The 24,523-nt window shown below is 37.5% G+C and overlaps 1 protein-coding gene across 2 annotated transcripts; it reads left to right on the plus strand.

The window, feature by feature from the left end:
• The first annotated feature begins 2,409 nt into the window (after nt 1-2,409).
• Nucleotides 2,410-24,523, plus strand: LOC121520403 (tropomyosin alpha-3 chain-like). 2 transcript variants are annotated; one of them, XM_041803830.1, is made up of 9 exons: nt 2,410-2,780; nt 10,272-10,397; nt 18,166-18,299; nt 20,472-20,589; nt 20,691-20,761; nt 21,401-21,476; nt 23,414-23,476; nt 23,560-23,629; nt 24,181-24,523. In XM_041803830.1, the coding sequence occupies exons 1-9, from the start codon at nt 2,667-2,669 to the stop codon at nt 24,261-24,263; spliced, it is 855 nt and encodes a 284-aa protein (XP_041659764.1). In that variant the 5' UTR covers nt 2,410-2,666; the 3' UTR covers nt 24,264-24,523. The 2 variants fall into 2 exon arrangements, with proteins under 2 accessions (XP_041659764.1, XP_041659766.1); XM_041803832.1 differs by lacking the exons at nt 2,410-2,780; nt 10,272-10,397 and adding an exon at nt 14,968-15,271.

The raw sequence follows: 24,523 nt of genomic DNA on the forward strand, positions 1-24,523 counted from the left end.
AGAAGATGCCCTAGACCAGTGGTTCCCAAACTTTTCACAGCCTGTATCCCTTCAGACAATCTGCCCTAGACAACTGAATGTTCTGGGCGCCCATGCACATCAAAAATGTCTGAAAACATTCAACAGCCTGAAGAAATCATTTGAAATGATCGACGACTCAGTTTGAGATGACAGCAGAAATGGTCTCCATTGATAAAGAGACAGTTCAGAAAACTTAGCATGAAAATTTGAATATGACAAAAGTGTGTGCCAAAGTTTAAAAAAAAAAAAAAAGACTTCTGACTCCTGATCAAAACACAAGCTAATTTTAGGAGACATTTTTGAACACACTGAAGGAAAACCACAATTTTTAGAGTTGCTAAACTCATAAGCCAATCATTAACCAGTACCTTAGCCAAAACACATTCACTTCCATCATTTAGCATTGAAGTAAAGATGTCACTTATTGGAAATTTACAGCAGCTATGTGTGAATACCCAACCTTTAATATAACACTTGGTGTGACTGTAAACCACATGGTTTTATCCTCATAAGCAGAGTCTCACTATTTAACAGCCATACCTCGTATGCTCCTAATACACTGATCATCAACTGGAGGCCCGGGGCCACATAAGGTCCTCAAAAGCTTCCCATCTGGCCCCCAGAAGCATGATCAAACTCAGAAAATGTGCTGAAGAAAAAAATATCGCTGTATTTAGTTGATCTTTTCCTTCTTTCCTTTTTAAATCCCTACAGATATTAAAGTCACTCTAAAAATAAGTGACATTGAAACAATCTTTTTAAACATTGACTTAATGTTTGATCAATTTTACAAGGATCCAACTATCATTCATAAGTATCGATGAGATGCACGGCAAACACGTACTCATAATTCCATTCTTGATTATATCTGCATATTTCTGCATAAATTTAACAGTTCTGGGGGTTTGAGAGTGTATTTTTCCCTGCCCTTATCAGGACTGTGCATATTCCCATCAAACTACTTGGCAGCTGCAGAATTATGTGGCCTAAATATCTCAATCGCCCCCTGGTGGCTAGCTGGAGTATAGGTGATAGGGACTGAGCTTACTGCCAAAGGCTAAAAATAAGGTAAATTTCAAAGACATTAAAATTGTTTGGACAAAAATGTGTCTTTCATTTAGTTAATTTAACAGTCCGGTCCCTACAGTGTCTGCATAAACATAAGCAGTATCTTGGACAAATGAACTTGATGACCTCTGTCCAAATAAATCAAAGAACCTCTCCATGCTAAAGCATTGCGTTTCTTTAAGTATAACAATGAAAAACATGAAATCGGGGGGTTATCCCTGCAAATGTGTCAGTGCGGCATGACAAACAAGAGATGCAAGAGTCTAGGTTTATCCTTGATGTAACTTGAGGGGCCTCACTGTTCTCTGGGTTTCCTTGTAATCTCTATTTTTAGGCCAGGCAGCTGGCAAAGACGAGCTGAAATCAAGCAGACAGGTCTATTTGGGCTGATGTCACACCACACAAACACACTATGTACCTCATACTCATAATTTCAAACTTAACTCTGCTTGCACCAAGATTGATTTGAAACTTAAGAGGTAAAATTATCTGTTTTCTCCTTTTTATTTGCAGTCTTTTATTTACAAATTAAAGTGCAGATAAACGACATAAAGTACAAACCATGCAGACCTATTTTCCAAGTGTCTACTTAGTGCATAGTTTCATATTCCTGGAAACCATCTTCGTAAAACAAGTTGTATCCGGCTGTCAGCATATTTTTCTTTCATTGTGGGCTTTACAAATTATAGAAAACATGCCTAAATAAAGGTCTGTCAGGGCAGTAGTAATTAAGAGGATGTTAATTGCAGGAGACCCGTGGTTTATGTCCGTGCAGCTCTACTGTAAAGCTGCAGCAGCCTGGTGTAGATCACATGCAGACAGCTCTCTCTTTCCCCAATTTTCTTTGGCTGGATCATTTTCCATACAGCTCTTTTTCATTCAGCGGTAGAATGAAAACTATGTCCTTCTCTAACCGACTCTGGTATTAACATCAATTTGAACATTCCTAAGTAAGAACACAGGCGTATGGATATGCAGCTCAAAGGGGGAGAAAAATGAACCCTCAGAAACTCGTATTACTGATGTGAACAATGATCTTTTGATGTCTGGGCTCTGGATCATTCTGCTGCTTCTTATCAGATATCTCTCTCCTCACTTCTGTCCAAAACAAAAAGGTCATGACCCAAATAAGGAGAGGGGTAGGATGTTGCCAACACATCTACATTCATCCATGCCGTTCCACCAAAGAGCCTTCAAGAGGTGAGGTTCGGATCAGGGAGGGAGGGTAAGGGGTGGGGTGGGGGCAAAGTTAGGTCTAGAGTAGCTAAAGTGGGGAGTGGCGGAAAGGGTAAATGGTGGGAAAGGGCTGTCACAAGAGACCGGGGCTGCCTCAAAACCTCGAGTGAAGTTTAAATCACACAGAGCTCCTCCGACTCTCACTTTGCATCCTCCTCTCCTCTCCTCTGCTCTGCTCTCTCTCTCTCTGTCCGTCTCTCTCTCTTCCTCTCCTCTTCTGCATCCACTGGTTGATCATCCGGTTGGCCCTGTGAGGGATCTTCCTCTGAACATCTGCAGCAGCTTTTCCAGCTTTCAAAGAAGTTTATTTCCTCTGAGGTTTGTGAGATCGAGCCGTCGCCATGGAAGCCATCAAGAAGAAGATGCAGATGCTGAAGCTGGACAAGGAGAACGCCATTGACAGGGCGGAGCAGTCCGAGTCCGACAAGAAGGCAGCGGAGGACAAATCCAAGCAGGTGGGATTCGACTGATGTAAAACAAGATAAAACTGATTGTTCCAACACAGGAAAATGTGGTTTCTCAGCAGCTAAAAGAAGAACATGAACAAAAACACAAAATGAGTAAGATTAGAAAAAGAATCAACATTTTAAGCATTTAAAATATACAAAATAAAACACTGTAAAGGATATGAATAAGATATGAATAATAATAGACATTTTGAGCATTTGTAATATACAAAATGAAACTCTGTAAAGGGTTTAATCCCTCTTTTATCCTAAAATATGAATAAATGCTACAGATATGATAGTATTTATAGATATATCACAGAACAAACGCAGTTTCTGAACTGCTAAAAAAGGAACATGAACCTTGGCACAACACACCAGACTACAGATGAAAATTGACTAGCAAGCTAAATCTGGTACAAAGAATCTTCCTCTTTTTGAGACTAATGTAATTTTGTACATCGTCCCTGACACAAATGAACTTAATAAACTAAACTAAACTACTTAGATAAAGAAAAAAGCATTTGAGCATTAAACAGACAACATAAAGCTCTAAAAGCCGACTACATTCTTTAAATACCATAAAACATAAACTATTACTCTAAAATAGAAGGTTCACAAGAACACTGATTTGCCCAAATGAATAAATCCAATCAATTTACTTTTTGAAATATAAAAAAAGCAAAATAAAAAATTAATTTTATTCATTGTTTTTTTTTGTGCCTGTAGTAACAAGATGGTCCTTTTACATGCTATAAAGTATATTAAGATGTATATCATTACCAAAAAAGTATCAAATTTTGTTTTATTTTTTGTTTCAAGCCATTTATTTGAGGAAAAAGATAAAAATAATGGTAAAAACCACTTGCAAACTTGTCTCTTTAAAAAAATGTATAAATTAAGATGAATATTATTGCCAAAAAGTATCAAAACTAGCTTCATTTTATTGATTTAAGCCATACAACTGAGGAAAAAGATACAAAATAAGGTGAAAACTACTTCCATAGTTGTCTCTTGAATGCAATTTACACATAAAGATATATATTACAAAAAAGTCCAAAATTTTTTTCATCACATTTAGCCATATTTTTGAGAAAGGGGATAAAAATTAAGATGAAAACTACCTGCATAATTTCCTTTTAAATCAAATAAATATATCAAGATGTATATTAGTGAAAAAATGTATCTAAACTAGATTTATTGTATGATTTACACCATATTTCTGAGAAAAGAGATAAAAATGAAGGTCTCTTTCACAAAGGACAACTTGCAAAGTTTTCTTGTGAAAGCAATTTGCATTTGAAGATGAACATTATTGCCAACAAATACCAACCCTTGTTTTATTTTATTGATTCAAGCCATATTTCCAAGGAGGGAGATACAAATTAAGATGAAACTATCTACATTGTGATCTCTTGAATGCAATTTATATATTAAGATGAATATCATTGCCAAAAAGTTTCAAAACTAGCTTTTTTATGTTGATTAAAGTCATAATTCTGAGGAAACTAGGTTAAAACTGCCTGCGTAGTTGTCTCTTAATGCTATTTATACATCGGGATGTGTATTATTACCAAAAAAATCAAAATTAGTTCTAATTTATCCCATTAAGCCATATTTTTCAGAAAATAGATCCAACTTAAGGTGAGGACCTCCTTTATGGATGTCAGTTTAAAAATTAAGATGCATATTATTATCAAAAAATATCAGAAATTGTTTTATTTTGTTGATCTGAACCACATTTCTGAGGAACGACATGAAAATTAAGGTGAAAACTTCTTACACAGTTGTATCAAGCTTTCATTTTGGAAAGAGCTTTTGGCTCTTTTAAACCCTTAATCCCTAACACACTTTGTTTTTCTTTAACATTTTGCAAAAACGAAGCCATTTGGCTATAAAGACTAGTTTAGTACCTGGAATAAAATGAATTTCCAAGCATAATTTTGTCTCAATCAAATAAATGAATGCCCAGGCGAGTGCCAAATCCCTTTGTGCGACTGCAGAGTATCTAAGTCTGAAATGTCATTTATTTCCCAAAGCACCAAATGTTGAATTACAGAGAGCAGCTGATACCAAGCCCCTGGGTCATGTCTTCTACTGGGCAGGAGGAGGCGGATGTCCGCAGGGATGCACTAAGTGATGACTGCTGAAATACTATCTACAGAGAACCTTAGGGATTATTCAAGACTGGGAGAAATGTGCTACAGGAGATAAAATTGTCCATCCAGAGCAGCTGTCGCGTTAACTCTTGAGTGTAGGAGAACTGCATTACCCAGCATCCTTATCTGAGCTGAGGTCTGCTCAGGAAAACCTCACAAATCCTTCACATCCATATTTGGTGCTGCATTGCAGAAGCCTTACACAGCCTGATATTTGAGGGCTAACTTAATGATATACAGGGAAAGTGGGACTTGGAGATGAAATGGGATATTTGAGGTTTTCAAAATGGGACAATTATTGCTCAGTGGGAGGTGGTGTTGTCATCATGGTGGTACGAGAGGAATGCTAGAAGGCAGGGAGTTTTTGAGGCATGGACAAAGCCAGGATCTTCATTAAAACCAGTGGAAAGATTCCTCTCTGCGGTGGTTAATGCACTAATGACACCCTCAGAGAGCACAAGGAGTGACACTTGTCAGTTGACAGAGCACACATGGAGCCCCAGCATGTCTTTCAGATCAAGACACAGTCAGCATGAAATTCTAGAAGATTACGCAGAGCTCTTTAGTTTATTTGGATGGCAGTGATACAAGCGGCGCTAAGAGATGCTTTCTTTGCTATTCTTGGCACGATGGGACCAACCTCAGAGCGAAGGAAAGCTGACGGAAGATGCTGGAAATACACAAAACTTATTTTTCATGTCAGCAAACATACAAAAACCAGACTCCAGCAGTGAGACAATGTCCTGGTTACTCATGACTTCTTTAAAAAACAGTAGACCAGATGAACATTTTTCAGAATTTAGGCCACGCTAGCACAGGGGCTCCAAGGATGACAACGTAAGCTGTTCTACTTTGGAGTTAAAATATAAACAGCCATTAGATAGACTGGCATAAAACTGTGTTTAGACTTTCACGGTTCCCAGAGGATGAATCATAAAGACAGAGGTTGTCTCTTGATATTCCACTTGTGCCAACATGAGGTTTTTATTTACGAGCTTCAGAGAAATAGCTCAACAAGTAGTGGAGAAACTGGTATGAAGTTCTGTTTAGACATTCATGGTTCCCAGAGGATGAATCATAAGCCCTTTGGGGTTCTTCAGATCTTTCCCTCCTGCCAGCATGAGCTTCAAATTTGTGGTATGATGAGAAAAGTCTCCACAGATAGATGTGAAAAAAATGTGAAAATAAAAGTGCACTAACAGTATGGAAATCTATGTTTGGTATAATATTTCTCTGTTGTACCAATGCTTCTTGGCAATAAATCTTATACCTTTGGAAAGTCTGTTTATTTCCCTTTAAAACGGTGCCACATTTGTAAGGAGCATGCGTTTGTGGGATGAGCAGCAGAGCTGAGTGTGTAGGCTGCGCCAATGAAAAAAGAGTTTGTTTTGCTGTTGCTGCTGACCCTTGTTTTGAGCTTTTAGTTAGAAACATTAACGACAGCTTTAACGATCCACTGTGACATACTCAACCTTAAATTGCTCTCTCCTTTGGCTGCAGCCTGTTAAATGAGTCATACTGAGAAAAAAAACTATTTTATCTTGATTGTATCATATCTGCAAACCTTTCCATAATAAATTAATCTTTAACTGGATTCATGTTAGTAGTTTAAATAATATAATAATATATTAAGATGAATTTAAAGCCTTTGTGGCCATTGTATTACAGGACAACTAGATTAAAAGCTGCACTCCTGGTTGATGTTAAAAGGTCACTTTTTGACACAGTGTTGAAACAATTTGCACCGAGAGGACGCAAAGAGGCTTCCTATCAAGGTCTTTTGTGCAAGAGTGGATCTTTCCTGTTGAGATTTTACCAATGAAAACACCTAAGATGGAGTTTATTTTTGACACTAAGGCGTTTTTTATGTGAGTCCATGTGGGTCTCATTTTTTTAACCTTTTCAGTTGTAAGTTGGGAGGCTAGAAAGATTGTGATCCACTGTGCTAAACCATTAGTTTCCAGAGAGGGGTTCAGGGCAGATGTGGATAAAGTATGCAATTACTGTACTCAAGTAGAAGTAAAAGTACTGGTCTATAAATCTAATCAAGTAAAAGTTAAAAGTATTTAATCTGAAGTTTAAGTTCTAGTAGCTGCTGAGGAGTTTAGATCTCAAACGAGGTTGTTCAGGTAAAGTCACACTTCTAAAATAAAATGAAATATACAGCAAAATTTACAGTGTTTATTAAACTCATATAGAGCGAAATTCAACACTTTAAAATGTCTATATTGGTCCACACTACACATAGTTAGACTTTACATGTTAAATATTTATCTGCAATATGACAGAACTGCAGTAACTCTTGAATTTGTGGAAAGGTGGGACTCCTCTGGCAAGAACAAAGCAGAGAGTCAACGTCATAGCAAGGCTATGCATACTGATAAAGACACAGTATGTGCCCTTTAGGAGCACCATAGGTTACAGGCTAAAACTCAAACTCAGTGGATAACTTCACTCATGGTGCAAATGTGTCTCACATTAAGACAACAACAATAACCAACCAGAAACATGACCAAAGAAGCACCAACAGGGTTCACTGTACAACAGGCAACATCCAAACACAACTAACACATCTAAAAACTCTGACCATGATGGGGAACTCTGCCCACACATCCCTTCAGATTTGAAATCATGGTAGGCAGGGCTTTGATCAATTAACTCTTTACAGAGTTGAACTAATACTGGTGGATCAATAACTCCAACACTTACGACCATTTCACTCAGAATGGAGTTAAATCAACTCCAAAATGTAGTGTTGTAGTACTCAAGAACAGTCTTGGTCTTGAGACCGGTCTTAAGACCACATTTTGAATGTCTTGGTCTTGTCTCGGACTTGAGAGCATTTTTACTCGGTCTTGTCTCGGTTTCAGACTGCCAGACTCAGGATTTTCCATCAAGACTGGTTGAGACCAGCACTGATCTGCTATTCTTCGACTTCTTTAATGTGATAATAAGGAGAAGCATTTGCTAAAACAACAAATAGCTACACCTGCAAAAACTCGGACATCATCTTATTTCTAGTCAGAAATACCTCTGAACACTTACTTTAGGCCTTATTCACCTGACAAAATAGACAAACATCTCATTTTCAGATATTCAACCCCTTAAAGCCTGTTGTATCATATTTGATATGTACTTTTATGATACCTCTATCTAATCAAAATGATCATAAATGACTAAAAAAAACTTCTGAATACAATCTGATAAATGATAAAAATGCCCTCAAGTGGATTATCAGATACCAAAAACAACTTATGTATCAAATGAGATTTTTTAAAAAAAGTTAAATTTTATGGAAATTTAGATTTTTTTTTTATTTCATTAGAAAGTGAAATAAACATTTCAGTTCCAAAAAAAAGGATTTTCTGGCTATAATTTGTTTTCAGGCTTTAAATTCCAGACTTGTCAGTGGCTTTTAAATACATACAAGGATTTTTTTTTTACAAGAAGTTAGTTGAACAAATTTGTTAGGATTTGAGATTTTTGCATGCTCTTTGGAAGAGATGCAGACACCTTGTTTTTATCTGTCAGATTTATTAAAAAAGAAAACTAAAATAAAGAGCGAATGCTCTTTAACTGTTCAGCCCTGTCATGGTTTTTTAAAATTGATTTTTATGGTCTTGGTCTTGTCTCGGTCTTGACCCCCCTGATCTCGGGCAAGTCTTGGTCTTGGATAGTGTGGTCTAGATTACAACACTACCAAAATGTTTAAACCTGAGGTAGCAACACTCCAGCTGTTTAGGAATGTGATGTGGAATCATTCCTGTGATGTCCTACTATTGTGTAGTCAGCAGAGGTACATAAAGTACACAAGTATTTTTCTCAAGTCAAAGTGCAGCTACTTTGATTAAAACTTACTTAAAGAGAGGTAAAAGTACTGATTTCAAAATGTACTCAGAAAAAGTATAAGTACCCAAAAAACACTACTCAATTACAGTAGTCTGAGTAATAAAATTAGTTACTTTCCACCTCTGATCCAGGGTTTGTCTAGCCTGGCATGCCAGATGGATGTGTTTCACACATCCATCTGGGAAAACCTTCAATACTACGCGATTTGGGAAAGGGCAGAGGATTTAAAAAAAAAAAAAAAAAACCCTCAGAGGGTAATTGAATGAGCGTTCTGTCTGTCACATCTTTAAGGGCCAATCAGAGCAACAAAACAAGTGACGTCGTTGCCACTACCGAGGTGCGCGTGCACAGCTAAACTCCATAAAAAACGGCATAAAGCGAAACATGGCGACTACAGACATATTAGTACCCGACTTCTGTCTTTTTGAAAACAACTCAATGCTGTTCTTTGTTCTTCTTTTAATGTACAAATGTCATCAAGTTCTGATAAAACTGGCACTTTAGTAGCATCCACGCTAATGCCTCCCACCATAATTGCACCGGCCTCTTGTTGCTGCTTGTTTACGTCACGACTCTGTCGCGCCCGAAAGTACTGCCCCTCATTGCTGATTGGTCCTGTCACTTTCTAACCAGGCCCAAACGGTTCAGATGAGAGCTTTGCAAGATGGATTCACCTGTGAGAAACACGGAAAACAGGCGAATCCATTCGCTTTGCAAGGTTAGGGTTTGTCTCCACTGAGGCTTACAAAATTAGATTTGTACATTATATTAAAATAATGATAATGCATTTACAGTAAAGTTTATTCAAAATTTTAGGTTAACAATGTTAAAACACATTTCTTTTCTCAAAAATACCTGGCTTCTTAGTTTAGACATCTAGTTCTGCTGAATCAATATTTTGCTTTCGTTTATGACAGAAATATATACATTTTTCTCTTTCTTTTCCCCTTTTTTTTTAGGTTGAGTTGGCTTTTTTATCAATACAAGGATGGGGGCTCAATCCTTTCTACACAGTCTCCAGTGTGTTAAAAATAATATAAAAATATAATACATAATGAAATTGAATAATTTGACAAACTAAACTAGGATGGTATGCATTGAAAACACTAAAATGAAAAGTTAGTATGAAAATGTCATGATAGTAAGAATGTTAGCATGGAGCCTAAAGCTCAAAAGTTCAAAAGCTCAGAAGCAGCCTCCTGTAGCAGCCCCATTTCTGTTTATCTTTAGCCACGTTTCCAAACATCTCACTTAGGCTGGTATTACTCATGCTCCCACATCTGAGTTTAGACAAACTCTACTTAAGTGTTCCTATCTAAACATGTTGAAAAATTGGTCTCCTTTTTGTCCTCTACATGGATCTTCAGCTGTCTAGACTATGAGGACTATTCTTCCATGCTGCATTTCATTTATACCTCCCTTTAAAGAGCGACGTCCTGGTTAATGGTAACAGTATCCATCCTGACTCTGTGTCCCGTTTGTCTCCTTCCAGCTGGAGGACGAGCTGCTGGCTCTGCAGAAGAAGCTGAAGGGAACAGAGGATGAGCTTGATAAGTACTCGGAGGCCCTGAAGGATGCTCAGGAGAAACTGGAGCTGTCTGAGAAGAAGGCCGGAGATGTGAGTGAACCACAGAAAGGGGCATCTGAAACACATTACGATGGTACACCACAGACTTCTGTAAACTACTGATAACTACTCCAGGCAAGGGAATTAACTATAGCTAATGCTTTATTGGCAAAGATATCAGTAATAGAGGCACATTTAGAGGTTATTTTCTGTGAAATTACTGAGTTAAGGGCTATAAAAACACTCAAAAGAGAGCCGTGCCTAGAGTTGTTCTAATAGTTCTCTGCTGTTTGGTTGTTTCTTAAGAAATGAAACCAAGCAGCAGAGTTATAATACACTGAAATCTTACAACAAAATGATTACACATATACTGAAATTGAATATAATATTAGCAGCAAGCATCTTTTTGTTTTTTAATCATGGAAGACAAGGGCACAGTCCAGACCCTGTGACCATGTTAACTAGTTATTTCTCCTGCAAGGGCGACTGGCATTCTTTTGCAGCTGTCAGCAAGAATTTGGAGAAAAAGAGGAACTGATAGGCACAAATTGAGAAATTATATGATGCCTAAAAGGGTCTTCCCATTTTGTAGGAGAAAATTTCACCACTACTCCTTGAAACTCTTTGCCAAAAAGCACTAGGTTCAGAATGACAATCAGAGTTATTGGTGTATTTCTGACGCCTGTATCAGAGCTTTTCCTCAAGCACAGACAGAACTTGGCCGGCCTGTAGCCGACCAGGAATGTCAGGAATGCAGCTTAAGCAAACAGAGAACCCCGTACTGCAGTTTCTAATGAAATCAATGCTCTGGCCTTTTTTGGGGCGGAGATAGTCTCTGCTGTGTCTGGCCTTAGAACACATACCTGATCTGAAACAAAGGGGAACGACCATTCACCTTCAAACAGCACCTCTGATTTACTGTCAGGGCTAAGTTACCTTAAAAAGTTGAGCTCTGTAGAATAGTTAACTCTTTTTTTAAAAGATGCTTTTACAGACATTACTTAGACAACACAAAACAAATAACATTTGATAACTCTCTAAATTTACTGTTTCATTTTCAAAAACATTTTCAAAAATCACCTTGAGGAGTCACAAGATCAGGATTTGTTTCTTCACCCTAATACCTAAAAAGTTGGGACATTGTTTAAAATGTGAATACTAACAGAATGTGAAGATTTTTCTTTTTGCATACAGTTTCAGCTCCTTGTATTTACTTTAAATAGACCCAGCCTCTCTAGGAAGCTCTTTCTACACCCGGTCATGTTACTAACACGTTTACAGTTAACCCAATTTATCTGGAATGTTCCATCCTGTACTTTTTTTTATTTTCACAACTTTCCCAGTCATTTAAAGCTCCTGTGTCGACTTTTTTGAAGGGTGTTTCTAGTATCAAATAGACATTCTTTTAAAAGTTTTTGTTTGTAGACTGAGAATAAGCCTGCAAACAGCAAATACAACAACTAGAGTTGTTGTATTTGCTTCCAAACCAGTTTATAAGATATGAATTAAAAGTTGTGTTTTTAAGCAGATCTATGCATCCTTGGTGTACAGTGTAAGTCGAGATTCCCCAGTTAATTGAGCCTAAGGGCCAAATTGAATCAGGATTAATAAGCTGAGGGCCAAAATATCTGCAAGTTTTCCATGCCCCCCACTCCCCTATTAAGTTATTGTAGATGTTATAGTGGCTTCGATTACCTTTATTTTTAATCTGTAATGTGACGTAAAAGTAGTTCAGTTCAAAATGATCAAATAAATCAAAAATTCTGCTAAGTCTAAACAATAACAAAAGAGTCACCCTGCTCAGCTGCACCAAACTCCACCCAATTTTTCTGCCTATTTCTTCTTTTAACTGAGTGCTCTATTCAATAAAAAATGGAGTCCAAAAGGTATATCTAAATTATAGCTTTCATTTCATGGATGAATTTAAGAAAATGAGGGAGAAAAGCAAGTAGCCTGCTACTCGAGATGTTTCTAGGCAAATAATTTCCCATCCCCTTGGATGCAAAATATATCTAATTTAGCCGACTAGTCCGATGTCAGGAAAATACATTCTGTAAACCAACCTTACACTGCAACAGTGCAACATCACACCATAATGTAGTGAAGCTGGTGTGCAGAATGTGGCTACTCCGACCCTTTTGTGCAGGTTAACATCCACATATCTGTGCTGAATGATGCATTGGTTACATGTGAGTATAAGTTGACACAATTTCTCGAAAACGTAATCCCAATTTTCTAGATCAAAAAGTGCTGAACCTTGCTGTTCCTACAAGATGCTATCAGTTGTTTACATCTGAGTAAAGAGTATTGTAAGTACATAAGACAAAGGTCATTAAGAACAAGTACAGTGACTACCAGTGGTGAACGAAGCATTTGATCAGGATTGACCTGAATGGATAAGTTTTAATAATCAGTTTAACCAACTTGTAACTCTGGTGTCAACTACAGAAGAATCTGAATTTAACCATTTAGCCAGAAAACTGCACTCTAGGGGTTGACCCATTATCAGCCTGGCTGATTATTGAGGCCGATATTTGGCTGATAATCAATATCTGCACTTTATTTTAACAATCAGTAACATTAATCAATCAAAAACTGAGCTACTTTGGTTCCACTGCTAGGTGTGTCTTCCCCTGTGGCTTTGTTTTCACTCTCTACAGTCTCACCAAATGTCCTGTATATAGCACAATCTGATTGGCTGATGTCACATAAGTACTAGCCAATCAACATTGAAGTCTGGGCGCCAGTGATCATATGGAATCACTTCCTATTTTCCTGCTGCGACTGTGTTGCTCTGTGCCATTTCTTATGCAGATAGACTTTGGGCTGAATTATTTATTTTTCTTTCATTGTTTTGATCATGCAATTTTACTTTTGCCGCATTAAGTACATTGTGTATGTCATAATAAATGCATCTCTGTTCCAAATATCAGTTATCTGCCCGTGAACACCGTATCAGCTTTGAAAAACCAACATCGGTCTACCCCTATTGCATGCATCCATACTTGCCACACAATCCAGATATGGCGAGTTAAGGTGTGCTTAAATGTGAGTCTTTGACGTGACATCAGAGTTTTCATGGCAGCTTTAAACATGTTGCATTTTATCATGGTGGCCAACATGACAAGACACAGCTCGTTACAGCAATGAAGTTTAAGTTTCAAGGTAACACAAGACAAAACTGAGGCAAAATCATAAACAAGGAGCTAGTGCAGAAGGCAGTCATAATAGGTAGAGCAGGAAAACTGTCATGATAGCATTAATTTACTCTTTATGGCATTATGACAATTTTAATTTTCTGTAAAATGAACACAAGAGTCAGAAAACTGGAATTGGTGGACTACACCTGGTCCATGGGGGCTTGGTTTGGGAATAACTGCGAGTGGAAGCGAACACAGAAGAGGCCCAAACCTGCATTACTGTAACTCTGCAGCCAGCTCAGGGTGCCTTTCAACAAAAGGATTATAAAGAATGATATTGCAAGTTTTTCCCAAATGAATTAACAGCCTTAATAGCTTGCTACAAGAGTTCTTTAATATAGTATCTAACTCATTTTTGTAAATTAGGGTGCCATTATTGTAAAATAATTGTCAAAAAACGGTACGACTTTGTGACTAACAGGTTTGTCAGCATTGTGGCTTGACTATTATTATAAGGATGTGGCTAGGTGTATCCACGCCTGTGTTGACATCTTGTCTGTGCCTCAAAAACCAAGATGGCGGTGCTAAAATCCCAGAAAATTAGCCTATAAACAGATGAAAGCACAACTGGAATCCATGTAAGCTTGGCACTTAATATTTCAATCATTACATGGTTGAAAATGTTTCTTCTTTACAATAAAATACACTTTGTTATAGGGTAAACATGTAAAGGCTTTCTCCTGAGTTTCTGCAGTGACAGCAAGTGAGATGAGACCCTAAAGCTCTGAGGTCTTTGGGGGGTCTTATCTTCTTCATGCATACGACTGTAATCTATTAGCAGCTTGCAGAGTTGTTTTTTGTACACTTGCCCAACCCTATTACTTTTCTAGTATGTTTCACACAGTTTATAGGGGATGTCTGTAGATATAAAAGTGACACAAAGAGAATAATTCACTGAAAAATGAGGAGGTGGATGCAGAAGGGGGCGCTGCAGGAATGTGTCGCCACCCAATGGCTGCAGGTCATGCCTGCAAGCAAATCAATTTACATTCCAGCTCAATGCAGGTCAACAACCCTGTGAAGAGTGTTATTGCTGCCACACCCAAACTCTAAACCCTGCCTCCTCCTTTGTCTCACAAGTAAATCTTTAAACCTTTGATTTTACAACTTTGTCTTTTCCTCCCTCACTGAAACATATCAATCATAAGTAATGATTAAATGTGATTCATCAGCCCCAGTATGAATCAGACTAGTGCTCGTCCTCTGGTGATCTCTGCCCTGCTTCCTCCTGATCACAGCACAAAAATGCAGCTTAAGCAACACCTTACATTTGCCATATAAGTCCACAATAGAGCAGCTTTTACACACCTCTTTTGTGGAGGAAAAGGAGCAGCGCCTTCCCCTCCTAAATCCTGTGATGTCATCCGAGACCAGGCTTCTTCACAGGATTGGAGGATCTCGCCATAAATTTCCTGAAAACTCCCAGCCCTTTTTTTCTCTCCCCATCCCAACAGTGCACGTCTCTGACTTCCTGCCTGAGAAAAAAAGGCTTTTCCTCCGAGCCTGGAACTTCAAATCAATAACTTTTAAGGACTCAGCCAGTCAATCTAGGCTGCTCCTTTTTACTCCTTCCGCTTTCTTTGCGACCAAGAAAACAGTTTAATCGAGATAATGGAGGCGGTGAAGAAGAAAATCCAAGCCCTACAGCAACAAGTTGACGAGGCAGAGGACCGTGCACTGGCAATACAAAAGGAGTTGTGCTGTGAACGGGAAGGGCGCGAAAATGTGAGGAAATATGTCATTAATACAACCTTTATCCCACTTTTATTTACTTTAATACTCACTCACCTGTATGCCATCTTAATTGAAGACTATGTTAAGATTTTATTCCATGTTGGGTTGAAGGTATCTACTATCACCCCCTTTTTCGTGCTACCAAAAGTTTCTCTGACTTTTTCGCCGAATCTCATTAACATTCGTGTTGTTTTTACGTTGTAAGGTGTCATTAAAGTTGTTTCAGAGGCTCATGGGAAGTTGAGGCATCGTTATGGCGACATTCCTTCGCGGACTTTTGTCCGGGCTGTGTTATCTAACTCAAACCCGCCCTATATCTCCGCAAACACGAAGAAATACAGCGAATGACCTCGGTTTTTTATTAACTGGCAGAGCAGGTGTAAAATTTTAAAGTATAGCAGGATGTCTGCCCCTTAAAACTGGTCTTAGCCCCTTCAAGTGTCTCCTGTTAGGGCTGGGCAACATTAACAAAAATTCTATCTGTATTTTTTAATATGAATGGGTGATTTTTTCTCCACATTTTTCTTTATAAAGAAGTAAATTGCTGTCACAATTCCAGAATTACAAACTTTGATATAAAACTAGTAAAAATAAGCTATTTTGAAGCCTGTTTGATACCACTACAACAAAAATAGGAGTCCTAGACACTTATTTATGCCAATTTTTGTTACTTAGTATCAGAAATTACAGGCGACCACATACACATTGTCTAAAATAGTGGTTCTCAACAGGTGGGTTGGGACGTAAAAGTGGGTCACAGGCCTGTTTTTGGTGGGTCACGAAGGTGTTCCCAGAGACAACAACCCAGCCATTTTACTATTCTCGGTTTTTCTATGATAATGAGTTCATTTTGGCCATTTCTTGATGTCTAAACCTTTTTTAATTGAGGAAAACAAAACTGGTTTCTCAAAATCTCAAGAAAATAACTGAAATGTACACATCATTAGTGAAAAAGAAAGAAAATACCATGTACAGTTGCATGGCAGTGTCAGCCTTGCATATCCGCATGAAAGGTTGCAATTTTTTGTATCAAAGTAGCACTTTAAAGCAGCGGTTCTCAACAGGTGGGTCTGGCCCCAAGAGTGGGTCACAGATCTGTTTTCAATTGGTTCGCGAAGGTGTCATTGGAAAAACTGTAGTAACAAGTCTGTGATGTCCAGAAGGCATTTGCTGAAATACAACAATCTTTTTTATAATACTGTTTTTCTATGAAAACAAGCTAATGTTGGTTATTTTCTTGAGATCTAATCCTGTTTAACTGAGGAAAACAAAACTAGTTTTCTTATTTTAATGATTTAGCTTCTTAACATCTAGAGAAAATAACAAAGACAGAGATCTGGATATTACATTTTGATACTCTGTCACCCCACATGAAAGGCAAAAAAATTTTTATGCTGGTGTTAAGTTAGACTAGTTTCCTTTCCTTATCTTATATTCAGCTAGCATCTTAAGAAAGATATTCTTAGAATCATTTCCTACACCTAGACAGTTTTAGTTTCAACAGAATAAAATCTCCATTGTTTTATTTATCAGTGGTATCAAAAACTACAGAAACATAAATATCTGAAGTTGTAGTTTTAACCAAAAGAGAGAGTGAGCACAGTGTAAATTGCTCAAATATGTTGGCAATAATTGGTAATGTGGGCGGAACTGTCAAGGAGCAACAACCCCCCCTTCCATTTTCCAGATGTTCCCAACAGATTTGTGCATTTTAGATGATTTGCCTGCAATTTTTAATAATTAAAGCCAATAAATTACCCAAATTGGGTGTCTAGGACTTCTTTTTTTCTCGCTGTGTTACCAAACTGCTATTCAAATTATTAGATTTATATTAGAATATAAATGCTAAATTAAGTAATTGAAATGGTAATTCCCTATTAAGAGTCCTAATTAAGCCTATTGCTGTTTGTGGTTTTTCTAATTTTTTTTTTTTGAGCATCAGACCTGGCAGCTGTTTTTTGTAACAGTCAAATGAATTTACAACCATTTCATTTTAATGCAACATTAACTATAATTCTATAAACAGTTACCTATTTTGAAAATATACATTGATATATTCTAAAATCTCCATATGTTGCCCGGCCCTATCTCATGCACTTGGTAAGTTGTTTCTTCCTGTTTATTCTTTAATTGGTTTTGGGGGCTTTTAACTGAGCATTTGTCTAAAAATGTAGGAATTAGAAGCTGATGTCTTCCTCCCATCTCCTCTTCAGTAACTTCACAGGAAGGAGGGTGCAGACGTGGTTATCTGGGATATCAGTCCCACAGGAAACAGGCCCACAAGAACTAATCTGTTGCCCCACAAACATACATGGGTTTACTTGACAACAGCTACAGTAACTGAGCTGTAAAACTGTAGATATGTCACTCTTTCAGACTGCATCAGCAGTTTTCTGAGTATATCAAGCTGCAAAGTCCAGAAGTCATCATGGTTGTTAAGTATGAAACGGATTACTTGTGAAAGATCTGGCCTATAAAAACGAAGATAACTGATATATATATATATATATATGCAAAGGAAAATCAAATGGGTGGCAGAAAGTAGTGTAGTAAGGTGTTTATAGGGATTTAAATGGGAGAAAGAATCAAGATCACTGATGCCTCATGATTACATAAGTTCTGATAAACAGAAAATAATATTTTACCACAATAAACTTATTCAGCAGTGCAAGAAACATGTTTCACTAAGCTGACTTTACCATGACACTTTATTTTCTGAGAGCTTCCATTCAAAACTATTGCCCAAATTGCCCACACACATTAAGAGTCAATGATTTGACAGCATCTAGCTGCTTTTGGAACATCCTAAACAGTATCCTTCCTCCCAGGGCTACACATGTTTCCTGGCTGACCTCTGATCTCTCTTCCTCTCTGTGTCCCTGCAGGCAGAGGGTGAGGTGGCATCCCTAAACCGCAGGATCCAGCTGGTGGAGGAGGAGCTGGACCGCGCTCAAGAGAGACTGGCCACAGCGCTGCAGAAACTGGAGGAGGCGGAGAAGGCTGCAGATGAGAGCGAAAGGTGAGGGTCATCACTGACCTCATCAGCCACAAATCTCACACATGCCATGTGTGGTGGTTGTGTACTTTTTCTTGAGCTGTGTGACGAACCACCTATAGATTTTCATTTTTGGCACAAGCCTGACATTTTTTTTTCTCATGAAAGCAGAAACATATTGGAGCTCTCACAGCGGCTCTGGTAGTAATAAGCCCCAGGACTGCACAGGGACAGCAGACTGGTAAAGATATCTGAGATGTGAAATAAAATGATAAATGCACCTGATAACAACAGAAACATATAGCAGTAAGCTCCAAAATTTCTAAAACACAGATTTAAGTAGTTTAGCTTACAGAGATCAATATTGAGACAAAGCACAACAACATGACGAGTCTAAATCACTCATCAGCAAGTCAATAAGGTCACACAAAGGTTTGATATTGATTTTGGAGACACACAAATATATCATGTGGATAGATATTGTTTTACCAGGAAAAGGGGGCTTATTTTGATATATTTTACTAGAACTTATTACAGATTAACTTAATATGGGACAGCATAGTGCAGACTGGCAACAGTCTAGAAACCATGTCGCTTCAGTCTGCAGGGCGTCAGCAGAGGGCGCTCATGTTGCACAAGTCCCAGTGGAAACTCATAATAAAACATTATAAACAGTATTTGCAAAATTTTAAGTTGTTAATAAGAGCAAAATATGGCAAATGACGGCACATGATCTGCATATTAAAGCTCTTTATTTCTGGCGAGAACCGAACAGAGCAACACAGTTTACTTTAAAGAAAAGACCATTTTGAATACATAAAGTCCCCATGACCCAAATGCCCAAATTTAACAGTTTGGGAGTAGTAAAGTAGAAAAAGCTACATCTGTTGTTGAATATGAGCCAGGTAGTCCTGGAAATATGCTGACTAAAGTTAAGATCAGGAGGGAAATTGGATGTTTAATCTTTGCCCAAAGGTGTTTAAAAGTGGCATAAGAGAGATCAGTGAGGGACATGCTAAAAAGGGGAAGCATATACATGATTAAAAAGTCACTAAAGGGAGGCGAAGTAAAAAAAATGCCAAGGTCAATTAAATATGCAGACGGTGTCAAAGAGGCAGTGTAAGAAACAGGGTAGTTTTATTTTCAGAATATATTTGAAATTAAAGTTTATCTTGATATTTAGTTCAAGCATCATTGAAGTACACAAATAAAATAAACAAAGTGAGGGCATAAAGTCAATGTCCAAACTTGCCATTTGTAAATCATCAGCTATCATTAGTTTAGTCCAAAAATTCTTTACAAATCTAAAAGAGATGTAAAGATGCATCTTTGATATGCTGTTTTATAGTTTTTTTTTAATGTTTTTTTTTTTGGAGACTGCAATAGAAGCAAGGAGAGAGTCCAAGAACTTGTGTACCATACATCCCTCCTTTCATCCATCCATACATAAATTCATTATCTATATGGCTTATCTTGCTTGGATTCCCCTGGCATTGGATTAAGGCCCAGTGCCATTTCTACCTCTTAGCCCTTTTCCTCTGTTTTGCACATTCATAAGTGAAGGGGTATCCCAATTCTCTTTTGAATCAAGGGCCAAGGGATACATAGCCCTTCAAACAAAGATTTTTTAGGATTTGAAACTGAGGGTTATGATGATGAAAGGAGGTGCATAAATGTACATATTTTCAGCATTTATAATTGATTATAGAATATTCAACAGCTGTGTTTTCTCATATACTCAGTCTTTAGTCATTGGGATTGGAGTTTATTGTGTTTTTTTCAGTATGTACACATGTAAACAAGGGCTGTTAACTGTATAAATATGAGGAGAAGATCAACACAGCAATCCATAGTATGAATGACACAGTCCAGATTTTATTGACCAACCACATTTGACGATGGCATCTTGTTTATGTGAACTCTTGTCACCTCTGATGACACAGCTATTCATCAGCAATGTGTGATGACATGACAGCAATCAGGGGGCGTCTGGTTTCTTAGAATAGTAAAATAAAATAGAATTGCCAGCGTATTGTCTAATCAAAAGCATTATCAGTGCTTTAAATAACTGACTTATGGAGACAAACATTCACAGAGAGTTAAAAGTGTGTGTTTTCAGAATAATGCAATAAAACTGTGTAAGCTGTTGTGTTTTTTGTTGTTTAGTCAAAGATTCTCCATCTTTGTGATCCTCAGAGGCATGAAGGTGATTGAGAACAGAGCCATGAAAGACGAGGAAAAGATGGAGATCCAGGAGATACAGCTCAAAGAAGCCAAACACATCGCTGAAGAGGCGGACCGCAAATGTGAAGAGGTACAGTTTTAGGATGTTACAGTTAACTTGCAGTCTTTACAAGGATCTGGTTTCATTCTGTATGTGCTCACCAGTGATTGTTTTTGTCTGTTTTATATCAGGTTAACCGTAAACTGGTGATCCAGGAGGGTGAGCTGGAGAGATCAGAAGAGAGGGCAGAAATTGCAGAGCTGTGAGTACAAATACACTTAAGAAGGAAATGTATGTGCATCAGTCAGCTAACTTTATTTAATCAGCACCGTTTATGCATACAAGCATGCTGCAAAAAGTGCCTCAAAATGATACAACAGAGGGACCATGAAAAAGAAAGAGGGAGCAAGAGATGGAAATAAAACAGATTTAATGAAGAAAAAGGCTGGTGATAGAACAATTAAGATAATACAATTAGCAAAGATTAAATGATTAGAAAATGTATTAATTTAGAACAATTATTATAAAACACAAGTAAAAATGTTTACCAGTCCCAAGAAATGACTTCATATCATTGAGGCTTTAACCCCAGATTTCAGTCTGACTTGCTGTATTTACATGGCAAAAGCTCAGATCTAATCAAGTGCCAGTTTCTAATTTCTGATCAAAATATCAAATTACACTTAATTAAAGGCAGGTTCATTTGACAGGTCCTGATGAACATCTTATTTAAGTGAAGAAATGTGAATTTTTCTTGCTGCACTGGCTGCTATTTTTACTGATAACCAGAAACTCAGGCCCCTTTTGCTCTTGTTGTCTTGGCGTTAGATGTTCATTTGGACTTGTTGAGGGAATATAACTGAGTATCTATATAAGTATATGAATGTCCTTCTTTTTGCAGTAAGTGTTGCGACCTGGAAGAAGAGCTGAAGAATGTCACCAACAACTTGAAGTCTCTAGAGGCTCAGTCTGACAAGGTGAGTGCTGTTAATTAGTTTTGCTGATTTTAAGTGTTGCCAATTAATTGATCTACTGATATGCTACTATTCTGTCCAAGACGAGCTTTGAAAGAAAATATCTTTCCCAAAGAAATAATGTGTAACATTAGGGTTTATGTTAGGGATGCACAATATTATCAGCCTGATATTGGTATCAGCAGATATCAAAATTTCTGCCAATATTTACATCCAGTATTTTGGCTGTGAATATCAGCATATATCGACTGTAAAATTTGTCCATATATACTAATAAATGAGTGAAGTTCTAGGCTGGACAAACTGACCTATGTAAGTTGAGATCTTCTTCTTTATTCATCCTCGTTCTTTAAACTTTAAAGTGTGTTTGAAGAAAAAAGTGTTTCTTTTTTCATCCTCAAACCTTAAAATGTGTTCAAAGGACTGAATTTTTAGAAACGTAAAACTTATTTAAACATTGGTATCAGCTTTAATGAATGAGTAAATATCGGCATATCTACAAAAATCCAATATTGTGCATCCCTAGTTTATGCAGAAATACAATCAAAATTTGCAAAACTCTTCAGTCCCTCCTATTTTGAAACGATACTGTCTGGATTATTTTAATGACGTGTAGTATCCAAAGGCTATACTAAAGCATGCATTCCTTTGCTGAGCCTTTCCTAAATTGACAACATTTTTATTTTTAAAGTCTTCAAGAGTGCTTTTTTTTTTGCTCGAATGCAGGGGTGTCCAAACTTTTTCCACTGAGGGCCACATACAGAAATATATAAGGCTGGTGGGGCCACTTTCATGTTCCTCACCTTGAGGACATTTAAATCCAATCTAATGTAGGTCAAGATATGGAAAGTTTCTGAGTGTGCCTGAATGGCTAGTTAACTGCTGACAAGGCAAATGGACAATCATTTTTAGGATTTTGGGGAGGCCAATCAGATTTCACAGGGCCCTGCTCGGGTACCACTAGCTCCGCCCCTGAAATGTTACTGGTTGTGCTATTTGTTGATGTAATCCATCAACTAGTTAAAAATTAAGATATTGTTATTATTTTTTTGAAAATGTGTTCACTATTTACAGTGTTGTCCAAATTTAGTCACAAAAAAACACAAAAATACGGCCTTGTGCTGACATTACAAAGTTCAATACAGTCAAGCACAATATTAATGTTCAGATGTGGGCTGTATTTCATTTTATATCAAGAATTTGCTCAGGGCTAATCAAAACTGGACTACAGGCTGCATTTGGCCCCCCAGGTCATGGTTTGGACACCCTTGCTGTGATGACCTCATAAGAAAGGCAGGACATTCGATAGAGTCAAAAACTGAGGAGAGAGAGAGGGTAAGGAATGACATGCAGAAAAGAAGCCACCGGAAGGATTTGAATATGGGCTTCTTGTTTTCAGGAAAACAACTATAGACAAAACCACCAGGCTACCAGTGCCCCAGCCATCAAAAATACTTTCAAATTAATTTTATGTCTTGTAAAATAGTTATTTCTTAATCAATGCCTTTGCTTGTGGTTTTATGACCTGTTTTCTTTTTTCATTTTACCGTCCTTGGAAGTCACGTCTTAACTTGGTTTTTGCAAGTGCTATGAATATAAAGGTTAAAAAATGGAACAAATCCATGTGCAAGATTTAGGAATATATATTTCACCAACATGTTAATGCAATTTAGACCTGTGCAGAAGTATTCCTGCAGTTTCTGAAAATGAAAAGAAACTAACCAATATCTGGTGCAAAACAGTTTTAATTTTTGTTGGTATGAAAAAAGGGTATGAGTATTGTTTTGATATTTACTAGTATCATATCTAAATTTAAAATTCCAGTATTATGACAGCCCTAATATAGCATTAAAAGGCAAAAGGAGCCTGTATTCAGGAAGAAAAATGCAATTTTCAGTGAATGTTATTTTAAATATTCACATTACTCTTTGTCTCTCTAGTACTCTCAGAAAGAGGACAAATACGAGGAGGAGATCAAAATCCTGAATGACAGACTTAAGGAGGTAAGTTGATTCCTGCCAAGGCTGTATCCTCTGGAGGGAGCTGTGACTGGACAATCAACACGGTTTATTTTTTCTTTTTAAAGGCTGAAACCCGTGCAGAGTTTGCAGAAAGATCAGTGGCCAAGCTGGAAAAGACCATAGATGACCTAGAAGGTACGCCTCTTTGTTATCCTTCTTTTCACTCCTTTCTTTGCTTTAAAACTTCATTGCTTCTAATTTCTTATTCTTAATCTACAATCCTATTTCTCTTTTTTCCTTCCTTGGTCTTGATTTTCCTCCAAACCTTCTCCATCTGCTCTTCTGTCTGCTCTGTGACCTGCAGACGAACTGTACAGTCAGAAGCTGAAGTACAAGGCTATCAGCGAGGAGCTGGATCATGCCCTCAATGATATGAACACCTTGTAAACCTCGCATTAAGCTCATGATGTTTTCACTTTCTCTTGGCCTCTTCTTGCCTGATCAGAAGCACTTCATGTCTTACTCTTCCCTTTGCTTAAACTTCTCCTTTTTGCATTAGATCAATAAAGGATATTTTTCTCTTTTACCCTGGCTTCTTCTGTTTCTTTTCAGCCTTGACTGTGTACTTTTTACTCCCTCCCTCCTTCAGAATTTACCACATTTTATCAGCCATTGCCCTATAGTCATGATTAATCTGTCAACTTATATTGCCATTTTGTTTTATCTGCTGTTACTTCTTGTTGCAGACAGCCTATGTAAAGCAAAAGAGGAAAACTTAGGAATGCAACAAGTCCTGGACCAAACACTGCAGGAGCTGAGTAGCTTGTAAAATGCCAAGAAGAACATCAATAAATAAAAAAGCAACCTTTTTTTTGTAAAAGATATTTTCTACATGCCATCCATTGTCTGTAATTTCACCCTTATTCCTGGTAGCTAAAACACATGTATCCCTTTTTATATATTTATGGTTCTTTTGTTTCTTTACCTTTTTTAAAATGGTTTTTGGGTCCATATGATATTCAGTTTTCATGCTGAAAATTGTGTTTTAGACCAAACTCTGAGCACAAATAAAAGTGACGATGATTCTGA

The sequence above is a fragment of the Cheilinus undulatus genome, linkage group 13 (genome assembly GCF_018320785.1).
Source record: "Cheilinus undulatus linkage group 13, ASM1832078v1, whole genome shotgun sequence".
In the NCBI taxonomy this organism is placed as follows: domain Eukaryota; kingdom Metazoa; phylum Chordata; class Actinopteri; order Labriformes; family Labridae; genus Cheilinus; species Cheilinus undulatus.

Excerpts from the sequence above, each read along its gene's own strand:
- LOC121520403 (XM_041803830.1), top strand. The coding sequence starts at position 2,667 with ATGGAAGCCATCAAGAAGAAGATGCAGATGCTGAAGCTGGACAAGGAG. Across the intron at positions 18,300-20,471 it reads GCTGCAGATGAGAGCGAAAG|AGGCATGAAGGTGATTGAGA; the intron begins GTGAGGGTCATC and ends TGTGATCCTCAG. Across the intron at positions 23,477-23,559 it reads TGAATGACAGACTTAAGGAG|GCTGAAACCCGTGCAGAGTT; the intron begins GTAAGTTGATTC and ends TTCTTTTTAAAG.